The sequence below is a fragment of the Sturnira hondurensis genome, unplaced genomic scaffold, assembly GCF_014824575.4.
Source record: "Sturnira hondurensis isolate 20B ecotype Veracruz unplaced genomic scaffold, ASM1482457v3 Scaffold0000780, whole genome shotgun sequence".
In the NCBI taxonomy this organism is placed as follows: domain Eukaryota; kingdom Metazoa; phylum Chordata; class Mammalia; order Chiroptera; family Phyllostomidae; genus Sturnira; species Sturnira hondurensis.
This window is the reverse complement of record NW_028073411.1, coordinates 15197422-15215963: the sequence shown is the minus strand read 5'-3', so window position 1 is coordinate 15215963 and position 18542 is coordinate 15197422. Positions and strand designations below refer to the sequence as shown.

Sequence of the window (18542 nt, the reverse complement as noted above, 5' to 3'; positions counted from 1 at the left end):
CAAAATAGAACATCATGCACCCATCTAGCTGGAAATAAATAATTGACGAAATCGGGAGTTTGAAATTGTTCATTACCGAGGGTCAAGTGCCCCCTGCCCCAGACCTTACTGATTATGCAGCAGGAGGGAGTGACTTCCCGGTGGGAAGTGGGGCAGGCACCGCCTCCCCCAGGTAGTCCCAGCACGCGGGTGCAGCTGGTCAGGAGGAGGAGGAGAGTGCGCAGAGAACACCTCCTTTCTAAGGCAGAGACTCGTGACCTGAATCCCACTGCGAGAAAAGGCCAGCCAGACTCCAACTGCAGGTGGACTGCCCGGGCAATGGGCGCAGCACCATGTGTCAAGGCCAGGGGATCCGGGAGACCAGAGGGCTGGTCCAAGCTGGAAGAGACAGAAATGACAGAAAGGCAGTGTGGTTCTGAACTGGGCCCTTCTGTTTCAAAGGGCATGATTGCGATACTGGTCAAAAGAGAGTGGGGTGTAGGGAAAGGGCGGTGGGGGGGAACTGCCGGCTGGGGGTCTCCTGACTCTGGCAGTCATGTTCTGGTTGCGCACTAGTGTGCTCTTGTGTCGAGGAGATGCTGAGATGGGGGGGTGGGGGGGTGGGAGGGGCATTAGGTTGGCAGCTCTGGAGAAGGGTTCGCTGTTCTCTTCTGTGTGTGGTTGGCTCACACCAAGACCGATGTTTAAAAACGTAACATACCATCTCACACGTGTTGGAGTGGTTAAATAAAAGTGACATGTTGAGGAGGATGTGGAGCAACCGGAACTCTCACCCAGGCCAGTGGGCATGTTGAATCATTCCTTACAAACAGTCAAGTATGTCTGCAAAGTTGAACGGCCATCCTCTCGGGTCCCCTGTGTCCAGGACACTTCTGCCCTCTCTGGCGAAGTCTTCCCCTTTCAAGGTCTTGCCTAACCAACCTACCTGTGAAGCCCCCAGTGACTTCTGCGCTCTGAGTGTTTGTGGAGCGCTTAACACCGTAAGTGCTGCTTCGTTTTGGTCCACCATTTTATTTCATCTTGGCAGCGACGTTGAGTGGTAGACACTCCTGGGAGAGTGAAGGGAGCCAAGCTTTCACCCTCAGAAAAGTGGGAAAGGGAAGGCCAGGATGCGCCATGTACTTTGCACTTGTACAGTCTGCCCGTAGCTCTGGTGCGTTTGGAGTCTGTCTTGGCGCCTACAGTGGAAGGGAAGGGGCCTCGCTGCACTGGCCCGCGGAACCGCCTGTTGGTGCTGGCCCCACTCGCCGCAGAGCAAAGATCTACGTGCAGTTGACTCTCTCTGAGTGTTCTGCTTCATTTTCACACCCTAACGTTACACTCTTTTTTAGGGATTTCCTGGCTATTTTTGACCTCCTCCCCATCCCCACCACATTTTATAAACAGTTTCAGTGTGCAGCCATGTCAGATTTCAGAGTGCATGCTCAGTCACCTGCCACCTGCGTGCTGCCGTTCTCGTTGTGCTGCCCTCGCCCGCTCTCCGGTCTCGTCCAGGTCCTCACTCACCGTGCGGGCATCGGCACTCTTCCCACCGGTGCCTGCGTGCAGGTCGCTAACTGGAAGGCGTGCATGCGCACGTGCAGTTTGTTGACCAGCCACTCTCGAGTGTCTCGCGTGGATCTCACAGCTGCCTTCCCCGCTGCAGAACGGGGCCCCACTGCACGTGCAGCTTAGGGGAGCTGGCGTCCTTGTGATGTTTGGTCTTTTCTGTTTCTTTTTTCTCTCCAAGAACATAACACATTTTCTCATTCGTTATAGTATTTTTTTTGTATCTTTTTAAAGAATATCTTTTGCTTTTTCACACATGCGTTTTGGACTTTTTTGTTAACTTAGTTTATGCTGTGGTTTTTATTTTATTTTTTTACTGTTAGTGTTTACCTTTTGTGCTGGCTTGCAAATGGAGTTTCTCTTCCATTATACATACCTTCTAACTGTAAACCAAGCGCTTCGGATGCAGGATGCGGTCACTGCTCCCACACGGGAGGCGGGGCCGTGGTGAGTGTCCTGGTCTGCATCACCGTGCGTGTCTTCGATGCTCACAACAGCAGGTCACATTTCCCAAAGGAGGCCTCACCAGGCCCTCCCCCACCCAGGTCTTCTCCAAATTTGATGATGTTGCTGCTGCATCAAGAGGCTGAGGCCTCTGTCCCCTCCCCTCCCCAGAGCCTGAGTGGACCGTCGCACCCGTGCGTGCGTGGAGCAGAGCTGAGAGGACCGTGTGTGGCTTCTGAGGCTGAGGTGTAAAAGGCGTGGGGGCTTCTGCCGAGTCTCAGACTTGCTCCGCCGTGCCAGTCACACACCCAGGCAGCTCCCCCAACCGTCAGGCCCTCGGGCGAAGCAGCCCCGGTGCCGTCCGGCCATACCGCATCGTGTCAGCTGACACTGATCTCATCTTCGTCTGTATTTACATGGTTCTTTTTGTTTGTAGTCTGGCTGCCTACTCCTACGACTCAACACAGATCTTTCCGCACTCTGCCTATAATCCCGGAGCACCGCGTGGGTTCCAGCAAAGCCGTTACAAGGCGTGGTGTTTCATACCCAAGGTTTTTTTCTCTCATGTTAGCCTTTTACCAAGAGTAGTAAAGCATCCATTCATTCAGCACATAGTTGCTAAGCACCGAGTGCCAGACACTCTCCTGGACCCGGATCCAGTCCACAGGGCTCACAGAGTCCTGTACCTTGCCCCATGCGTGCCTGTGGCAGGCGAGACAGAGGAGAAACAGGCGAACGATGAATAGGTCGCTCCAGACTGTGGTGGCCGCCAGGAGGAGAACAGCAGGCACTGCAGTGCAGTGGCTGGAGGGGGGTTTTCTGAGGAAGGGAGGTTGGAGGCTGCCTTTGTGTAGGTGCGAGTGAGGGCCGCCCTGCAGGTGGGACGAGATCTCGCCATGGGAGGGGCCTGGAGGCAGCGCCAAGTGCAGTTCCTGAAACAAGTTGGCTCCATCCAGTGGATAGTTAAGGTCTCCATTTATATTTAAGCCACTGTAAGACATCACTTGTCCAGGTGTTGTGTAAAGGGCGTGCATTTGTGTTCGGCAACACTTTGCATTGGTGGGGAACAGCCAGCTCTCTGGACATGTTGGACTAGGAGGCAGCCTGCGCCACCCTCATGCTGAGCATGGTGTCAGTGTGTGGGTCACCTCCTGTGCCCTTCCCTTCAGCCCACGTGGGCCACGCTCCCCCTGCGCGCTGTGGCCGGGGTGCGCAGTCCTTGTCCTGCAGGCCGTGACACCAGGGCCTTGTAATAAGTCCCACTAGAGGCGTGTCAGGGCGGGCCCTGGGCCTAGAGGTGGCCTCTCTGCTCCCAGTAGCGGGCACAGAACAAGCCTGCCAGGGTCACATGGGGCCCCCTCCTGTTGTCAAAATGGAATTCAGTTGCTTAAGTAAATTATATGACTGTTAATTGTTTTTAGATCTAAGCTGGAACCAGAAGCAAATCTGAAGACCAGAGAATCCACGTCCTCTGAGAAAGTTTCACAAGATCCTTCAAAGGAGTCAGAAGAAAAACCTGCCCCTGAAGAATATCCAGGTGTGAATTAGAATTGGAATCTTGCCTTACATCTCTTCCTTCTGACCTGTGGGCACAAACACAAGGCAGACAAGATGGCACCCAGTCCCAGGTGGTGTTTGTACTCACGTGAAGCCCGAGGAACTTGGTGCCGGCCTTTCTCCCGCCACAGTAGACCTTGATGGCTGCTGCTGGGACAGGGTGGGAGGACTGCCCCGTCACCGGGGGACTGGCAGGTCCAGGAGAAGGGGCCTGCCTGACAGGGCTGTGCAGCACAGGGGCACTGCCCTTTGTCCTGGGGCAGCGGGAACCCATGAGTACTACTCAGGGGCCGGGAAGCATGGAGAGGGGTGTGGAGTGGGGCCAGTGAAGAAAGTGCCTCAGGTGATGCGTGTGTACAGGTCGGGGTGGGAACTACGGTTGGGAAAGCAGGCAGGGCCAGACCCAGTGAGGGCCCTGGGGGCCGGGCCCAGGCATCTGGCCTCGTCTGCCGGCTTTGCCGTGCCGGGTCTGGGCAGGGAACGGCGAAGGGAGCCCTGGCCAGTTCTCGTTGCACGTGTCAGCATGGCTCCTGGGGGTACACACGAGCCCCTCTGAACGCAAGTTCCCTTAAGTAACCCTCGCCATCCAGCTCAGAGATGACTTTCGCTTGCTTCTGGGGCGAGTGATGTTTGTGTTCCTAATTTCACGTTCTTAAAAACCATAAAAGGGAAAGCTTGACATGGATGCTATAACTTGGTCCCTTTGGAGACGGCGGGCTCTGGGCGGGGGGCGCATGAGTGAAAACGCAGATGCTCTCGCTGAACGAGTGTCGTCTCAGAGAGCCCCGCGTCAGTTTCCAAGGACGCTTCCAGCTTGGAATACATCTGCTGTGTGTAAATTACACAGATGTTTCACACGTGTGTAGAGTGTACAAGATTGTATGTAACTGTGTCTTGTATAAATACAGTAACAGTTCGGGGGGGTGGCACACAGCTAGTTTTTAAACATTCGCCGAAGTCGCAGGCAACGTGGAGATTTTTGGCAATGATGTGACCCAGCTGGCCACGCCCTGCACCGCAGTCTGCCCGGTGGGCCTTCCCTAAATCGGCGTTACGTTGTGCTCCTTGCCCTGATCAGTCTCAGAACAGAAACTCTGGTGGACGTTGTCCATTGCCAGGGGCGGAGACCAGCAGTGGGAAGTTTCCTGAGATTAAGAAGAAAAGGAAATAGCAGCAGCACCTGCCCCTGAGTCCTCGACAGCCTGCCGGCCGGCCCAGGACACCACCCACTGGGACAGCAGACACACAGCCCTTTAGGAACAGGCCCCTCGCAGCCCCCTCTGAGGAGGAGCATCCCGACCCCTTCCGTGGGCTCCCTCACTCCCGTCTTCCCCCACAAACCACGCAGGCCTCTGTACCCCACCCTCGGCGGCACAGCCCTTCCAGGAGCCCGTGCTCTGGGCACTGTGCGTGGTCAGGACCCGTGTTTCAGTCATGACCAAACAGGTATGGCATTAAACTGTTCATGCGCTGCCCGCCAGCCGCTCATGCCAGGGGTCCACACTGGGGTCTGCCAACACGTGCACAGCGGGGACCGGCACCAGCGCCGTGGTCCGGGGAAAGCTGAGCAGCCGGAGGCCGTCAGCGGGCCGTGGTTACTGAGAACAGAGGGCACTCACAGGAAGCACTGTGCAGTGACTGAGGACAACGGTGGGGGTCTGTGCGGGCCACACAGGGCGGTCTCCGAGACCCCCGTTAGGTCATGAAGGGCACGTTTTAGAACAGTCCATGTGAGTGCGCTTAGACGAAGTGCCGGAGGCCACGCTGGAGTGTGACAGAGGCCACCTGTGGGAGTGGAGTGGGTTAGGCGCAGTTTGCTCCTGTAGTCTGTGTGTGTATGTGGCTTTTCGCAGTGAAAATGCCCAGACATTTTTGTTCTTCCAAAAGCAGAGGGTGGGAGGTGTGCGTGTTCTGAAGTGAAATACAAGGGAAGGCCGGTGTGGAAGAATTGCAGAGGTCAGCGCAGTACCGAGTGCACAGGTCCCCTCACACCACCCCCTCATGTGGGCTCACACTCACACACACACACACGCCAAGCGTACACGTGTGCACGCAAACCTGCGTGTGCGGTACACAGACACACCCACCTACATGCTCTGGCAGAGCCACGCTGCCGAGCTCGGGTGTCAGCCCTCAGACAGACTAGGAGATCCTTCTCCTTTTCCTTTCCACGCTTGTCTGGTGTCTGCCTGTTCTAAAGTGAGTATTTTGCCTTCTATTTTTTTTTAACAGAAAAGATTCCGACTGAAGCACAGCCTGAGTTGGGAACCTGGGGCGATGGCAAGGGTGAGGATGAACTATCCCCAGAAGAAATACAAATGGTAATGCTGTTCTCTGCCTAATGGTTTATTTTTAACTAGTTCTAGCAAGAATATTCATTGAGTAGGAGGTCATTCTAGATACCTTTGCCCTGATCTTTATACCAAGCCTTAAAAATTATAAATATTTTAGATACAATTTGTCCACTAGGGTTTTTTGGTAAGATTTTATGTATTTATTTTTGGCGAGAGGGAAAGAGAGGGAGAGAAACATCAATGTGTGGTTGCCTCTCACACGCCCCCTACTGGGCCTGGCCTGCAACCCAGGCATGTGCCCTGACTAGGAATCGAACCAGGGACCCCTTGGTTCACAGACCGACACTCAATCCACTGAGCCACACCGGCCAGGACTGTTTGCTAGGTTTTCTAATTCTTCGTATGTTTTACATACATTTTAAACTTATAGTAGCATAATTAACAAAAACTCTGCCACGGAATAATTTTAGTAATATTAGTATCTTTTCAGCAGCAGTAAAATGTTTTCGAGACTAAGTGGTCTTTTATAATTGTTGCTCTGGTGCCTTTTAAGTGCTTGAATCGCTGGTGTCATGGTGACGTGAAGACAGCGTAGGTGGTGACTGAAAATTGCACTTGAACTGCTTCCCTCGCCTCGTTTCGGCTCCCTATCCTCTGGTCGCCATTCACTGTAGGCTGCCAGCTCGGGCTGGGTCTCCAAGACCCAGACAGGGTTTCCAGACAGGGAACTGGCAGGGTTGGCAAGAGCCCTGCCAGCCCCTGGACAGCAGCGTGGCTCTTCTCGGCGAGGGCATGGCCAGGCAAGTGGCCCCCAGTGCCCGGTGGCAGGGTGCCTTCCGGAAACACTGCCCTTCACCGCAGAGCTGAGAAGCTGGCCCCCCCACAGCAGCGTCCGGGGGTGTCCTGGACAGAGGCTGGCACCTCAGTCTGCGCAGCAGTCCACAGGGCACAGAACTTTCCAGTACGCATTCTCTCCATGACAGTCTTAATGTTCACAGTGAGGGGTGGGGGGGCATGGCCGTCTCCTTTTAACTTTGGCAAAAAGCAGTAAGGGTCCTGCCCAAGGTCCCCTAGTTGGTCAGGGGCAGCACTTAGGACGACTCAGGGGGATGTTCCCACCCCAGTCTCTCATCAGGAAGGTGAGTGGAGTGTCGCGCCCGAGCTCCACCAGCCAACGAAGGGTCCGGTCTTCACCCAGTGTGAGCCTCCTCAACGGAGGCTCTCGTGCGGCTGAGCTCTTGCTCTTCACTGCTGCCCTCACGCCTTGCAGGACCCACATGCCACGTCCTCAGAGAGGCCCTCCCCGGCCACCCCACTGGGACTTTCCATGGAGGGGGTCCTGGGAAAGCCCCTGTGGACCCTCTTGGAATAGTAAGCAGAGCGGGCTCGGACTTTCGTGGGCCGGGAAGCTCCTGAGCTAAGGAAACGGCGCAGACGCCTGCCAGTAGCCTGCCAGGCCCTGCCTGCCCCTCCAGCATCTCGTGTCTCCCAGAATGCACCCCATGGCAGGCCCAGGGGAGACGTGGGCAGAGCCTTGTGGTGTGGAGGGCGGCTCCCAGAACACTGCGGCCAGGCTCCAGGGGCCACCGCTGCCCAGTCCAGGTCGAGAGGTGGTGAGGGCCTCAGCCAGGGTGGCAGCGAAGGCAGAGACAAGAGGCGTGTCAGAGACACTGACTGGCCTTGGAGGGCAGTTAGGGCGTCAGGGTGGGAAGGAGAACGAGCCTGGGGCTCCTACCTCGGCCGGCAGGAGAAGGTGGGCAGGCCGGGGCAGACAGGTGTGAGCTGGAGGGCCGGTGGAGATCCCCTGGAGGTGTCTGCTGGGTGGTGGAGACGTCTCCCTGCTGACTGTTGAAACCGTGTGGGCAGGGGAGAGAGAGAGGCCAAAGACATGCCCCCGGGGACACCCCGCTGGAGGGCCAGCCGCAACAGAGAACCCACAAACGGAAGGACAGGTAGATCCCACTCCCTTCTTACAGCAGAAGTTCCTTACCATCTCATAGTGTTTCTTCCGTTTATGGGTCACATTCCCCCAAATAATGAAACGTGGCCATGTATCTTTGCTGGAAATAAAAATGTATACATAGCTCAGCCTCTTTGTTTTGAAAGCGCATGCTGGTGTTTACGAAGAACTGCCCAGCTGCCTCGGGCTCAAACACTCTGTGCTGCTCTTCATAAAGGTCACGCCCAGGTGACGGTCACTGGGTGTGTGCCAGCGGGCCGGGCCTTTCTCCCACAGGCGGTGGCGAGCCGCAAAGATCTGTTAACCTGCCCAGATGCATGTCTTTGAAGCCTCTGGGTGGGAGCATGGAGGGTGGGCCACCTGAAGAAGAGAAGGGTGTCTGGGACCCCGGTGCTCGGTCCCTTGAGAGGTGACGAAGGAACTCGGGCTTTGAGACTAGACAGAGTGGATTGAGTCTTCTCTATGTCTCTGATGTCTGTAATTTGGGGCAAGGAAACTGGCGTCAATGAACTTGAATTAGGAACCCTCAGCCAAACGACTTGTTAGGAGTGCAAGCCTGGGTGTGTGAGCACCTGCTCAGCAAGTGCCGGCTCCACCCGCAGAGACGCCGAGGGGGCCATGCCCCGCTGCATTCACTGGTGCACTTGGACAGGGCTCTGCTGATGGCCTGTGGAAAGCAAGTGTCCATCTCCTTGGGCCCTTCCCTCCGTGGTCGCCCCCTGGGAAGGCCCGTGGCTGCAGCCCGGCCCTGTCACTGCCTAGCGTGGTCAGAGCCAGCCGTGCCCAGGTTTGTCGGGGTCCCATGAGTGCCCCGGGCAGCGGCAGGGACGTGCAGCACTCTCACGACAAGCCACTTATGTCCAGTCAACGTCTTTCTTAACTGGGGAAGCAGTCGAGAGCCATGCCTGAGACACTGACCGCCCTGGTGTCATTTTGAAGACTTAATTCTGAAAATGGAGAGAAAGAAATGCCCCAGTATTGGTTTTAAATGGAAAGTATTATGGCAGATTGTGGTCATAATTCATAACCCCTGTTTTGGACGTTTTCCTCCGGATAAAATAGTGCCTTAAGCCCTAAAATGGCAGTTTAGCCCTAATTTATCTCCAGCAAGGATACATGGCCACGTTTCATCATTTCACTCAGAGGAGCAGTTGTGACACAGTCCAGAGTGCTTGCAGAGTTGCTGTCTTCCACAATGAGTCCCCGTCTGTAACCCAGGAGAGAGGAGTATTCATGCCTTCGATTGGATACAGGCAGGTGTTTTGTGGTCGGGCCGCGTGCGACCACATCGTTTCTGACGCCACATTGAGAAAGCGCCCCCTTTCCGAGCCCGCGGCCATGTTACTGCCCCAGGCGAAACCCACTGCGCTTACTGATGTATTTCTTGGGATAATTTTTAAGCATGTGAACGTGACTTCTGTTCTTAAATCTGCATGAAAGGTGTCCCCAGCCCCTGTCCCCTGAGGTGGCCCAGGAAGCACCGGGTGGCCAGCCAGCAGGACCTGTGGGCAAGTGCAGCTCCCGCATCGAAAACAGAAGGAGTGTTGCTGGGAGCAGGCGGCACATGAAGCGGAGCTGGGCCTGCACCCTGGGGAGGTCCCAGGGTCCCGGGTGCCGCGGGGCTCAAGGCTGGGGTCGTGGAGCCACAGGTGTGAGGGCATCAGCACAGGGAGGGCCACCTGGAGGCGCCGGGGAGGCCCTTGTGGTCCCCGGTCTTCTCTCAGCAGCTGCTCCTGGTGACGCAGACACTGCTCCTGGCTTCCTCTTACACTCAGAGGCCCCGCAGCAGTGATTTGCCTTTTAAGCAACAGTGAAGGGGTGGCACTGGGCAAGGGCTTCTGTAACAGCGTGTTTGCCGTGGGCACTGGTGTCCTGGGCGCCCGGGCACAGGCTCTTCTGCGGGACCCTGTTTGAAAGTCTCAGGGACGTCTGCTGCCTCAGGCTGGTGGAGTACGTGCCGTGGGCTGGCACCAGCACCGCTCCGGGCTCCGCGGCACTCGCCCACTCGCTCACCGAGGCCGCCCCACTCATGGATCGCACCCCAGTGCTAGACACTCAGGGGCGACGCCTGCCCCAAGGGAAAGTGCCGACTGCGCTGTGAGTCCTAGGCAGAGCTCGGAGTGGGCCACGCGGGGAGCCCACCACCGCGGGCGGGCTGGCTGCTGTGCTCTGGTAGGGCCCCCTCCTGGGCTCCCTGCCCCCACGTCAGTGCCGGGTTGTTGTGGAGACTGGGGCAGGTCTGTCTGGGCCCTGGGAGGTGGGGCGCTGTGCGCAGTTCCTGTGTGGGGAGCGGGGACTACCGGAGTCGCCTGTAGAGTGTGGAACGAGAGGAGCGGAGGGGCCTTCGGAGCACTCAGGGACTAATCTGGATTCTGACCCTTAAGTCTTGAACACGTGACGAGGGCTTCCTGTGTGCCAGGCACTCCGGTCAGCAACATGTATGCACTAGCCCATGTCTTCTTCCTGACAACTCCATTGACTACTATGATCATCCCCCTTTTAGTGTCGAAGACAGAGGCAGTCGGGTTAACTCTCCTGCCCAAGGTCACTCAGCTCAGAGGTGGAGGATAAAGGGTAAAAGTCATCACGTTATTCGTGAGGAGAAACTGACAGGCCGCAGAGAAGGCCCGTGACTGACCCAGGGTCACCCAAGGAGTCCACGAGGCCCCGGGCACTGGGCTTCCCCGGGCTTCCCCGGCAGGTGAGAGGGGAGGTCTGCGGCTGCGCCGGTGGGTTTCTGGTCCGCCTGAGCCTCCGTTTGGCTGGCTGCGGACAGTGGTTTTGTCGTCTTCACAGCCGGAGCCTCACTGTAGCTGCACCCAGGAATGGCAGCCACTCTCCCTAGAGCCACTCGCCCTCCCTAGAGCCACCCGCCCTCAGCCTGGCCCCACCCCTAGGTATTTCTCTCTTCCACTTCCTCAGGGACTCCGGCTTCTCAGGTGGGTGGGGAGGAAGCCGGAGCAGGAATGTCATCCCGCTCCTAAGCTTGCGAACAGGAGCCCTGGAGTGGGGGTCCCTGGGGGGCCGGAGGGAAGTGCACGGTGGTGGGGCGTGAGCCTCCACTGGGGGGAACAAAAAGGCTTTGTTCGGGGGCATTCCAGCCATTCATCACTGCAAAGCCCAGTTAACTTTGTTCAGGAGCAGCTCGGACACAGGCGAGGGCTGTGGGTTTCAGAGGGCGTGGCCGTGTTTCCTCATTAGAAAAATCCAAAGGAAACCCTGGCTGGTGTAGCTCAGTGGATTGAGCACGGGCCTGCGAACCAGACGATTGCGGTTCGATTCCCAGTCAGGGCACATGCCTGGGTTGCAGGCTGGTTCCTTGCAGGCTAACTACCAGCAGGGGACGCACAAAAGGCAACCATACATTGATGTTTCTCTCCCTCTCTCCTGCCCCTCTAAAAATAAATAAATAAATAAATAAAATCTTTTAAATTAAAAAAAAAAAAGAAAAATCCAAAGGAAATGCCCCTGTTGAAAGGGAAGAGAAAAAGACAACCACTCCCGAGGAGCACGTCGTTAGCACCCACCTGCTGAAATCATTGTGCATTTCCTTACATAGCAGACTCTGAAGTAACTGTTGACAGTTTACAGAGCTGACCCTTCCAAACTCAAAAGTGAAATTTTTAGTCTCTTAAGTGGCTGCTGATGTCTAATTAGAGGCCCTGGTGGTCTGAGCAGCAGCAGCAGCCCTTCCCGGAGCTTTGCCACTGCACTGTCTTTCTGATTTGGGGGGTCTGAGCTGGACTGAGATGTGTTCGGGGTCAGGGTCCAGAGAAGAAGGATCACCAGCCCCAGGAGGGAAGGCAGGTCCTGAGCACGGGTGAGCTGAGTGCAGGGGAGCGTTCTGGAGAGAGAGGGGATGAGAGAGAGAGATTCCTCTGCTCCGATGCACCCGGTCATGCAGAAGGTCCCTCTGCCAGGCCGAGGGACCCGCTGGAGTGCCCCACCAGGGGACAAGCCCTGCCTGGCCCACAGCCCGGCACAGGTGAGGTGAGGGGCATAGGAGGTGCCACAGGGATGCGGCCGGGCTGGGGCAGACTACAGGCACCTGAGGCCTGAGCCATGGGGCAAAGGGGCCGGGCAGCACCCGGCAGTGCAGGTCCAAGTGACCAAGGAGTGGAGGGCAGGGCAAAGGGGAGAGAGTGAGGGTGCGACTTAGACCAGAGGGAAGGAGTGAGTGCAGCGGCGTGCTGGGTAAAGAGGGGGAGGGAGAGGGGCTGCAGGAGGTGAGCAGGGCAAAGAGGAGGGGTGCGGGGAGGGGTGTGGAGGTGCAGTGGGGCTGGTGGTTGTCAGGCGGAGCCAGTTTTCCTCCACTGGTGCTTTGCTAACTATGTGGTGACCAGATCTGGAGGCAGATTGCAAAGCCACTGGAGAACAAGGACTTGCCTCTCTGTCCCCCACACTGCCCGGCACAGAGGATGCCTCAGGAAATCTGTGGGTGTGACCGTAGCTTTAGCTGACGTGAACGAGAGACTGTGTGAGGCTTCTTCAGAGTTGGTGACAGGCACAGGTTGGTGCGAGGCAGAAAGTGATTCTGTCCTGGGAGGTTTTCAGACACTAGGCCCAGGATGGAAACATGAGAAAAACCTCGAGCTGAGGGGCCCAGGGTGGTGTCATGGAAAAGGTGGCATTTAGGCTGGGTCCGAGGGACGTGGGAGAGGAGAGGAGCAGGTCTCTGGCCGCCTGTGCATTCAGGGAGTCGAGGGGGCCCGCTCCATGGAAGCTCCGGGACCTCTGTCCGTTTGCTGGGCCCATCAAGGTGAGAATGGCTGCCTACCTGCTGAGCGACCCAGTGCTGACAAGCTGCCTGGGTGGCGTATCGAGGTGGCTATTCCTGCCCAGGCTGAGCCCCGGGTCTCTGGCCCCTGGGCTGCTCTGCCTGTGGCTCAGTCAAGGGCAGCTCTGAAATCAGGTGTGTCCCTGTGCAGCTTTGCCACGTCCTTGCTGTCGGCAAAGCCAACCCACTCACTGCTCCATTTACAAAGAACGATCCTGGAGGCAGAAGGCAAGGGCCCGAAGGAGCCCCCGGGGGAGTGCAGGTGGGACCGCTGGCTGCCCCTCCACCGTGGTCTCCTAGCCAACCACTGGAGTTGGCGCGTGCTCTTGAGCTCAGGTGCACAGGTTGGAGCGGCCGGGCCACCAGCAGCCTGGCCTGTGGGTGCACTTTCACTTTCTGGCTGAAGAGGACGTTTGCACACTAACGGCCAGGGGCTTCCAGAGTGCCTGGCACTCCGAGTGGGGGTGACGCTGCGGTGATTCTGGAGGAGGATCTGGAGGAGGATCGGTGGCTCCTGTGCAGGCCTCGTGCTGGGCCCATGCCTTGGCTGCGTCACTTTTGAGACTTGAGCTCAGTGTGATGTCATTTTTCATGTGTGTTTCCTCACAGTTTGAACAAGAAAACCAGCGCCTCGTTGGTGAGATGAACAGCCTGTGTGACGAAGTGAGGTATGGGTGTCGGGCCTTTCTTCACTCGCTCTGCTGCCCAGGTGCCCACAAGTGGCTCTTAGGCAACATGCAGCCCCCTGAGCCTTGTGGGGTCCCAGAACCCCCGACTCCCCTCAGCTGTGGGTCTGCTATCTCTAAGGTGAAATGGAGGCCTTGAGAGGGACAGCTGGCCAAGGGCAGCTGCCACCTGCAGACGCTGCCCTGGTCTGTCTCCCAGACCCCCAGTGAGTTGCAGCACAGAAGGCAAGGCCCCTGCTGAACTGCCTGCAGCCCTGGGACTGCCCAGCCTTCCAAAAGGAAGGCCCGGAACCATGGCCCTGGCAAGAGCACATCCCAGCAGAAGTGAGCGCACTGAGTCCTGGGCGCTGTGTCCACACCGCCCTGTGGACAGAGCGCAGGTCCCCCTCCCCCGCCCCCCCCCCCAGCCTGTCCCTCCCAGGCAGCTGCTCCACTCCCCTGCTGTCCCCGACTTGGGGAAAAGCACCGGCCTCAGATGCGAGGTTTGCAAACAGCATCAGAGGAGGTTTCTCCCAACACGGAGTTGGTTTTGGTGGTAGAGGGGCCCTCTCCGTTAGCCTGCTGAGCAGGAGCAGAGCTGGGGTGCCCGTACTCTTAGGGCGTCCATTGGCCTCCCCTCAGGGCACCGTGGCTACTAGTCTAGGGACAGGCTCCAAGGAGCCTGTCCCTAAGTAGGTGCTTTCCCTAAGTAGGTGCTTTCACTGCTTTCCCTAAGTAGGTGGGTGGAGGGGGCGGGGAGGCACGCGCTCCTGGCCCTCTGAAGGCAGACTCGGAGGCAGGGTGTGGGTCAGCCGACACGGGACGAGGTTTCAGGGCGGTCCAAGGCACCCCACTAGGCAGGGAGTCATTCGAGGGGAACTGCCCGTCTTCCTCCCCGAGCCTGAGGCCGCGTCCCTCTCCTCTCACCGATGACACCGTGTGTCCCCTCCCTCACACACACCTTCACTTGAAAGAGATTTGTTGGGAAATGGGTAACGTTCCTTTTAAGATTACCAAGTACTAATAGTTAATATGTAATCTACTTTTTATGAAGGCAAATTGAAGGGAAAATGGTTGAAATTTCCAGACTCCAAGAGATATTTACAGAAAAGGTTTTACAACAGGTAAGAAAAACAGGAGCTGTTTTAAGTTCTAGCGTAAAAGAGGAATATTTGAAGAGCTCAGGGCACTTCTGAAGCAGCTGTGCGCGGGCGGGGTGGGGGTGGGCCGACGGACAGCGCGCACGTGCAGAGCTCTGGGGGCAGGGCCTCTCGGGCAGCTCTCTGCACGGACCCCTGGGCTGGCCCAGGCCCCACGGGCTGGGGACCCGTTGTGGGAGGCCCCTGGATCTGGGCTCCACGTGCCCTCACCAGCAGGGCAGCCTCTCTGAGCTGCGGTTTCCCATCTAGAAAACGAAGCAGCCCTTGCTCTAAGTCCAGTGATGACGCACGCAGCACGTCCGGCCGACACCGTACTGTGCCTGATGGGCAGTAGCTTTTTATTATTATTTCTTAATAATAACCAAGGGCAAAACTTAATAAAAACTAAGGGTATGTTTTTATTGATTTTTTGAGAGAGGAAGGAAAGACACTACCCATGTAAAAGAAACATTGATCTGTTGCCTCCCATACACACCACGAGGATTGAACCCACAACCTTTTGGTGCGTGGGAAGATGCCCAGCCAACTGAGCTGCCTAGCCAGGGTGAGCAGGAGCTTTTTATTCAGTCATGATGCAGGAGCCTAGGCGGGGCCTGACCCGGGGCACCCAGGCCACCGTCCTCCCAGGAACTGTGGTGCTTCTTACGGATTCCATGGCAGGTCTCCCTCTGCTTCCGAGATTCTCCTGCCCGGTAACCAGCAAGATCTTTACAGACCGGATAACTTTGCCCTTTTGTTCTCAGACTCCACAGACTGGGGTGGGGCGGGGGAGGGGGCTTTGAAGGAGAAAGTCATTTTTCTCCACCGTTAACTGGATGAGTGGACCTATGATGCTGACTCACAGAACTTCCTAAACCACAGCCAGGGTCCAACTGTGCACGAGGCACCTGCGTCCAACCGCAGTTTGGAAAGTCGAGAGCCGCCCTCCTTCAGAACAGCGCGTTGACGCATGACTCCAGCAGGGGGAGCTCAGCCTGTCCTGCAGCCCTAAGGGTCCTCAGTTCACCACCTGGCACCCAAAGCAGTGGCATGCGATGCCTCCCTCTCAGAGTCTCAACTTGTTTCAGGAGGCGGCTCAGCCTGGTTGAAGCGCAGAGGCCGCGGACAGTCACACAGCCAGCTCCCACCTGGTCATATGGTGACATCTGGGGCTCTCCTGAGCCCTGTCTCTCTCTGCGAGCTGGGGCTGATGTCCTACCGCACAGAACTCGTGGAGAGGAAGTGCCTGACACCTCCCAGTGCAGCCCGCTGTGGGTCTCGGTGCCAGTGTGGCTGCCCTGGGCTGTGCCGTTTTCCTGGCACAGCAGGCAGCTGCTGGCAAAGGGAGCTCCACCCAGCGCATCTTACATAGTGGCCGCAGCAGCCCAGGCATTTCAGTCTTTTCACCGTCGCTTACACTCCCGCACTCTGCGCAGCCACCACAGAAAACCAGCACCGGGCTCAGTCCAGAGGGCGACTCCACCGGCAGGCAGCTGCCCCCATCCCGCGCCTGTGCCCCACTTCCCCAACCCCCAGCCGCGCACACGTGGGGCGGGGGTTTGCAGAGCACGGGCTGGCACCTGCCCTGGCTCCTCTGGCGTTTCCAGGCCTGAGGAAAGCTGTCTGTCTCGGGGTTTTCATGCTATTGGGGGGGTCTGGTAAGGACAGTGTCTGTCAGCTCCCACTTGGAGCTCCTCCCAGAGGGTGAGGGCAGACATATGGGCTGGCCCGTGTGCCCTTGGCTGTGTGACTCTGTGGCTAAAGGCTGCTCCGCTCTCCAGCGCTGGATCACTCCCCGAACCCAAACCCCCGCTATACACCACCCCCAAGACACACACACACTTCCCTTCACCTGAAGGGAGCCCACGCTGCTGCCCCAGCCCAGGCATGGGTCCCGCCTGTGTGGCGCCTGTGTGGCTGTTACACTTTACTGTTTCTCTTAGAGACTCGTAGGTGAGATGGAGCACTCTTTTGAAGCTAGCACGTGCGTTTGAAAGCACACACATCTGAGCTAACTTCTCCGGACTTCACAAAAAGCAAACGATACTGGAAGGGATGCCCCTGGTGTGTGGTGGCCACTCTGTCATCGGCAGCTCTTCTGTGTCTGCCTGGCAGGTGGCACAGGATGAGGTGGAGAGGACCCAGGCACTGGGGGCCAATCCCAGGCCTGCCGCTTGGTGGCTGTGACTTTGGACAACTTACTAAACCTCTCTGAGCCCTAAACCCCCCTTTGTAAAATGGAGTGCTGCCTGCCTCCTGGGTGCGGGAGTGCGGACCCACCCTTCGTGCACAGCAGCTGCTGTTTGGTGCAGGGTGTTGGGGGCGGGGGGAGGTGCTGGTGCTCATGTGCCCTGTCCTTCCCCAGGAAGCCGAGATCGACAGCATCCACCAGCTGGTTGTGGGGGCGACAGAGAACATCAAGGAGGGCAACGAGGACATCAGAGAGGTGGGTACCCTTTGGGCCCCACGTCTGACCTGGTGCGACCCCGAGTCCGGCGGGAGCATCAGCCTCGCTGGCAGCACTCACCCCCCACCGTGTGCTGGACAGCCCCAGTCCGTTCCTGCCCGGCCCAGGGCTCCGCTGTTACCGAGGGGCAGTGGCTCACCTCCCTGCTGGGGAGTGTGCGTGCGCTCAGCAAGGGTCTGACCTGCTCCCTAAACCCAGGGATGGGGCCCCACCGTGGGCTGGAGACCTGGGCACAGTACGGAGGCCACCATAGCCAGCTGCTGGGTGACCTTTTTTTCTGAGTGAATCCTAGGGTTGGGCTAACACAGACAAAGGACTGTCCCTTGGCCACCACCATTGCACTGCCAGGGACACCAGCCAGGGCAGCCAGGGTGCTCAGAGTCTGTGTGCAGTGTCCACCTGGCACAGAGGGCACCCTCTCCGGGGTGTGGGGGTTCCTGGGAGAACTGTGCTGGCCAGCAGGGCAAGGCCTCCCCTTTGTTTTCTGGTGGGTTTTAAACCATTTGAGTTTTGCTTAATAAACAGCCTTCTGCTGAGGGGAAACCCAGGGTGCAGGGACACGGTCACAGCCAGGGAGGGGCCGCATGTCCCTTTTGAGCCCTGCACAAACCCCCGCCTCTGCCCCCAGGCCATCAAGAACAACGCGGGCTTCCGAGTGTGGGTGCTGTTCTTCCTGGTCATGTGCTCCTTCTCCCTGCTCTTCCTCGACTGGTACGACGGCTAGGCACCCGGCGGGCGTGTCTCTGCCTCGGCGACGGCGTGAGTCCGTGACCAGCTTCTACCACAGAGCCATTTGTGGGGAGGGGGGCTGAGACAGACGGACACAATTCACAGAAGGGACACCCAACCCATTATTAGCTGAAACAGGAAACAGTGGACACAGACTGGAAGTGGGCAGTGCAGCGGTGATCACCGGGAAAGGCGGACGGACAGGAGGGGCTGTTCTGACTGGAGGCCACTGTGCCTGAGCCGCACAGGGAGGGCCCAGCAGGTCCCCTGCTCCACCGACCATCTCGGGGGCTCAGAGGAGGCGTGCCCCCGCCTTCCTGCCTCTGGGCTGAGGAGCTTCTGTTCAGAGGACAGGGCCCACAAACCTGCCTGTGCCCCTGACCCCCAAGGAAACATGATGGGAACGTCCACTCGTGGTGGAAACACGAGACACCTGGGGCCACGTTGCGCAGCGCGTGCTGGTGGCCACGGGGCTACCTCGGCGCAGGCGCGGCTGGCTGGCCCTGCACTGCTCCCTGGGAAATGCGTGCTATACAGGGACCCTCAGGCAGCCACGGGGACCCTGTGTTATGTGCCCACAGAAAGTGTCTGGAGTCACGTGAATGAACTGTCAATAAAGGACCTGTCTGCTAGGACATGCGTGTGGGGCTGGCCTTGGCGCCGTGACCGTGTCCGAAGGGAGATGGGTGCAGGAGACCTTTCCACAGGTGGGCACCACTGTGTGTGTGCTCCCCACGGCTCCATAGCACCCGGCCACACCGTGCACGCTGCCTGCAGTCACCTGCGGTTGCAGTCCGTGTGCAGAGGCCCTTGGTGCAGAAACACGGACTGAGAAGCGTGCTCAGGAGGCGGTGTGGGGCTGGCCGGGGCCACCATGCCCATTCACAACAGGCCCACATCGTGCCATTTACTTCTGATGACTTAGACCCAGGGGACTTCGGAGCGTCCGCCAGAAACACACT

General features: G+C 57.9%; 1 protein-coding gene across 1 annotated transcript in view; it reads left to right on the top strand.

Annotated features, from left to right (window-relative positions):
* STX18 (syntaxin 18) overlaps positions 1-18223 on the top strand; it is a 100863-nt gene extending 82640 nt beyond the window's left edge. The window contains exons 6-11 of the mRNA XM_037045989.1: positions 3414-3529; positions 5782-5870; positions 13190-13248; positions 14300-14369; positions 16750-16830; positions 17480-18223. Coding sequence (XP_036901884.1) covers positions 3414-3529; positions 5782-5870; positions 13190-13248; positions 14300-14369; positions 16750-16830; positions 17480-17575 — 511 coding nt within the window. The 3' untranslated portion in view covers positions 17576-18223. The remainder of the gene's footprint in view (positions 1-3413; positions 3530-5781; positions 5871-13189; positions 13249-14299; positions 14370-16749; positions 16831-17479) is intronic.
* Positions 18224-18542: the final 319 nt, after the last annotated feature.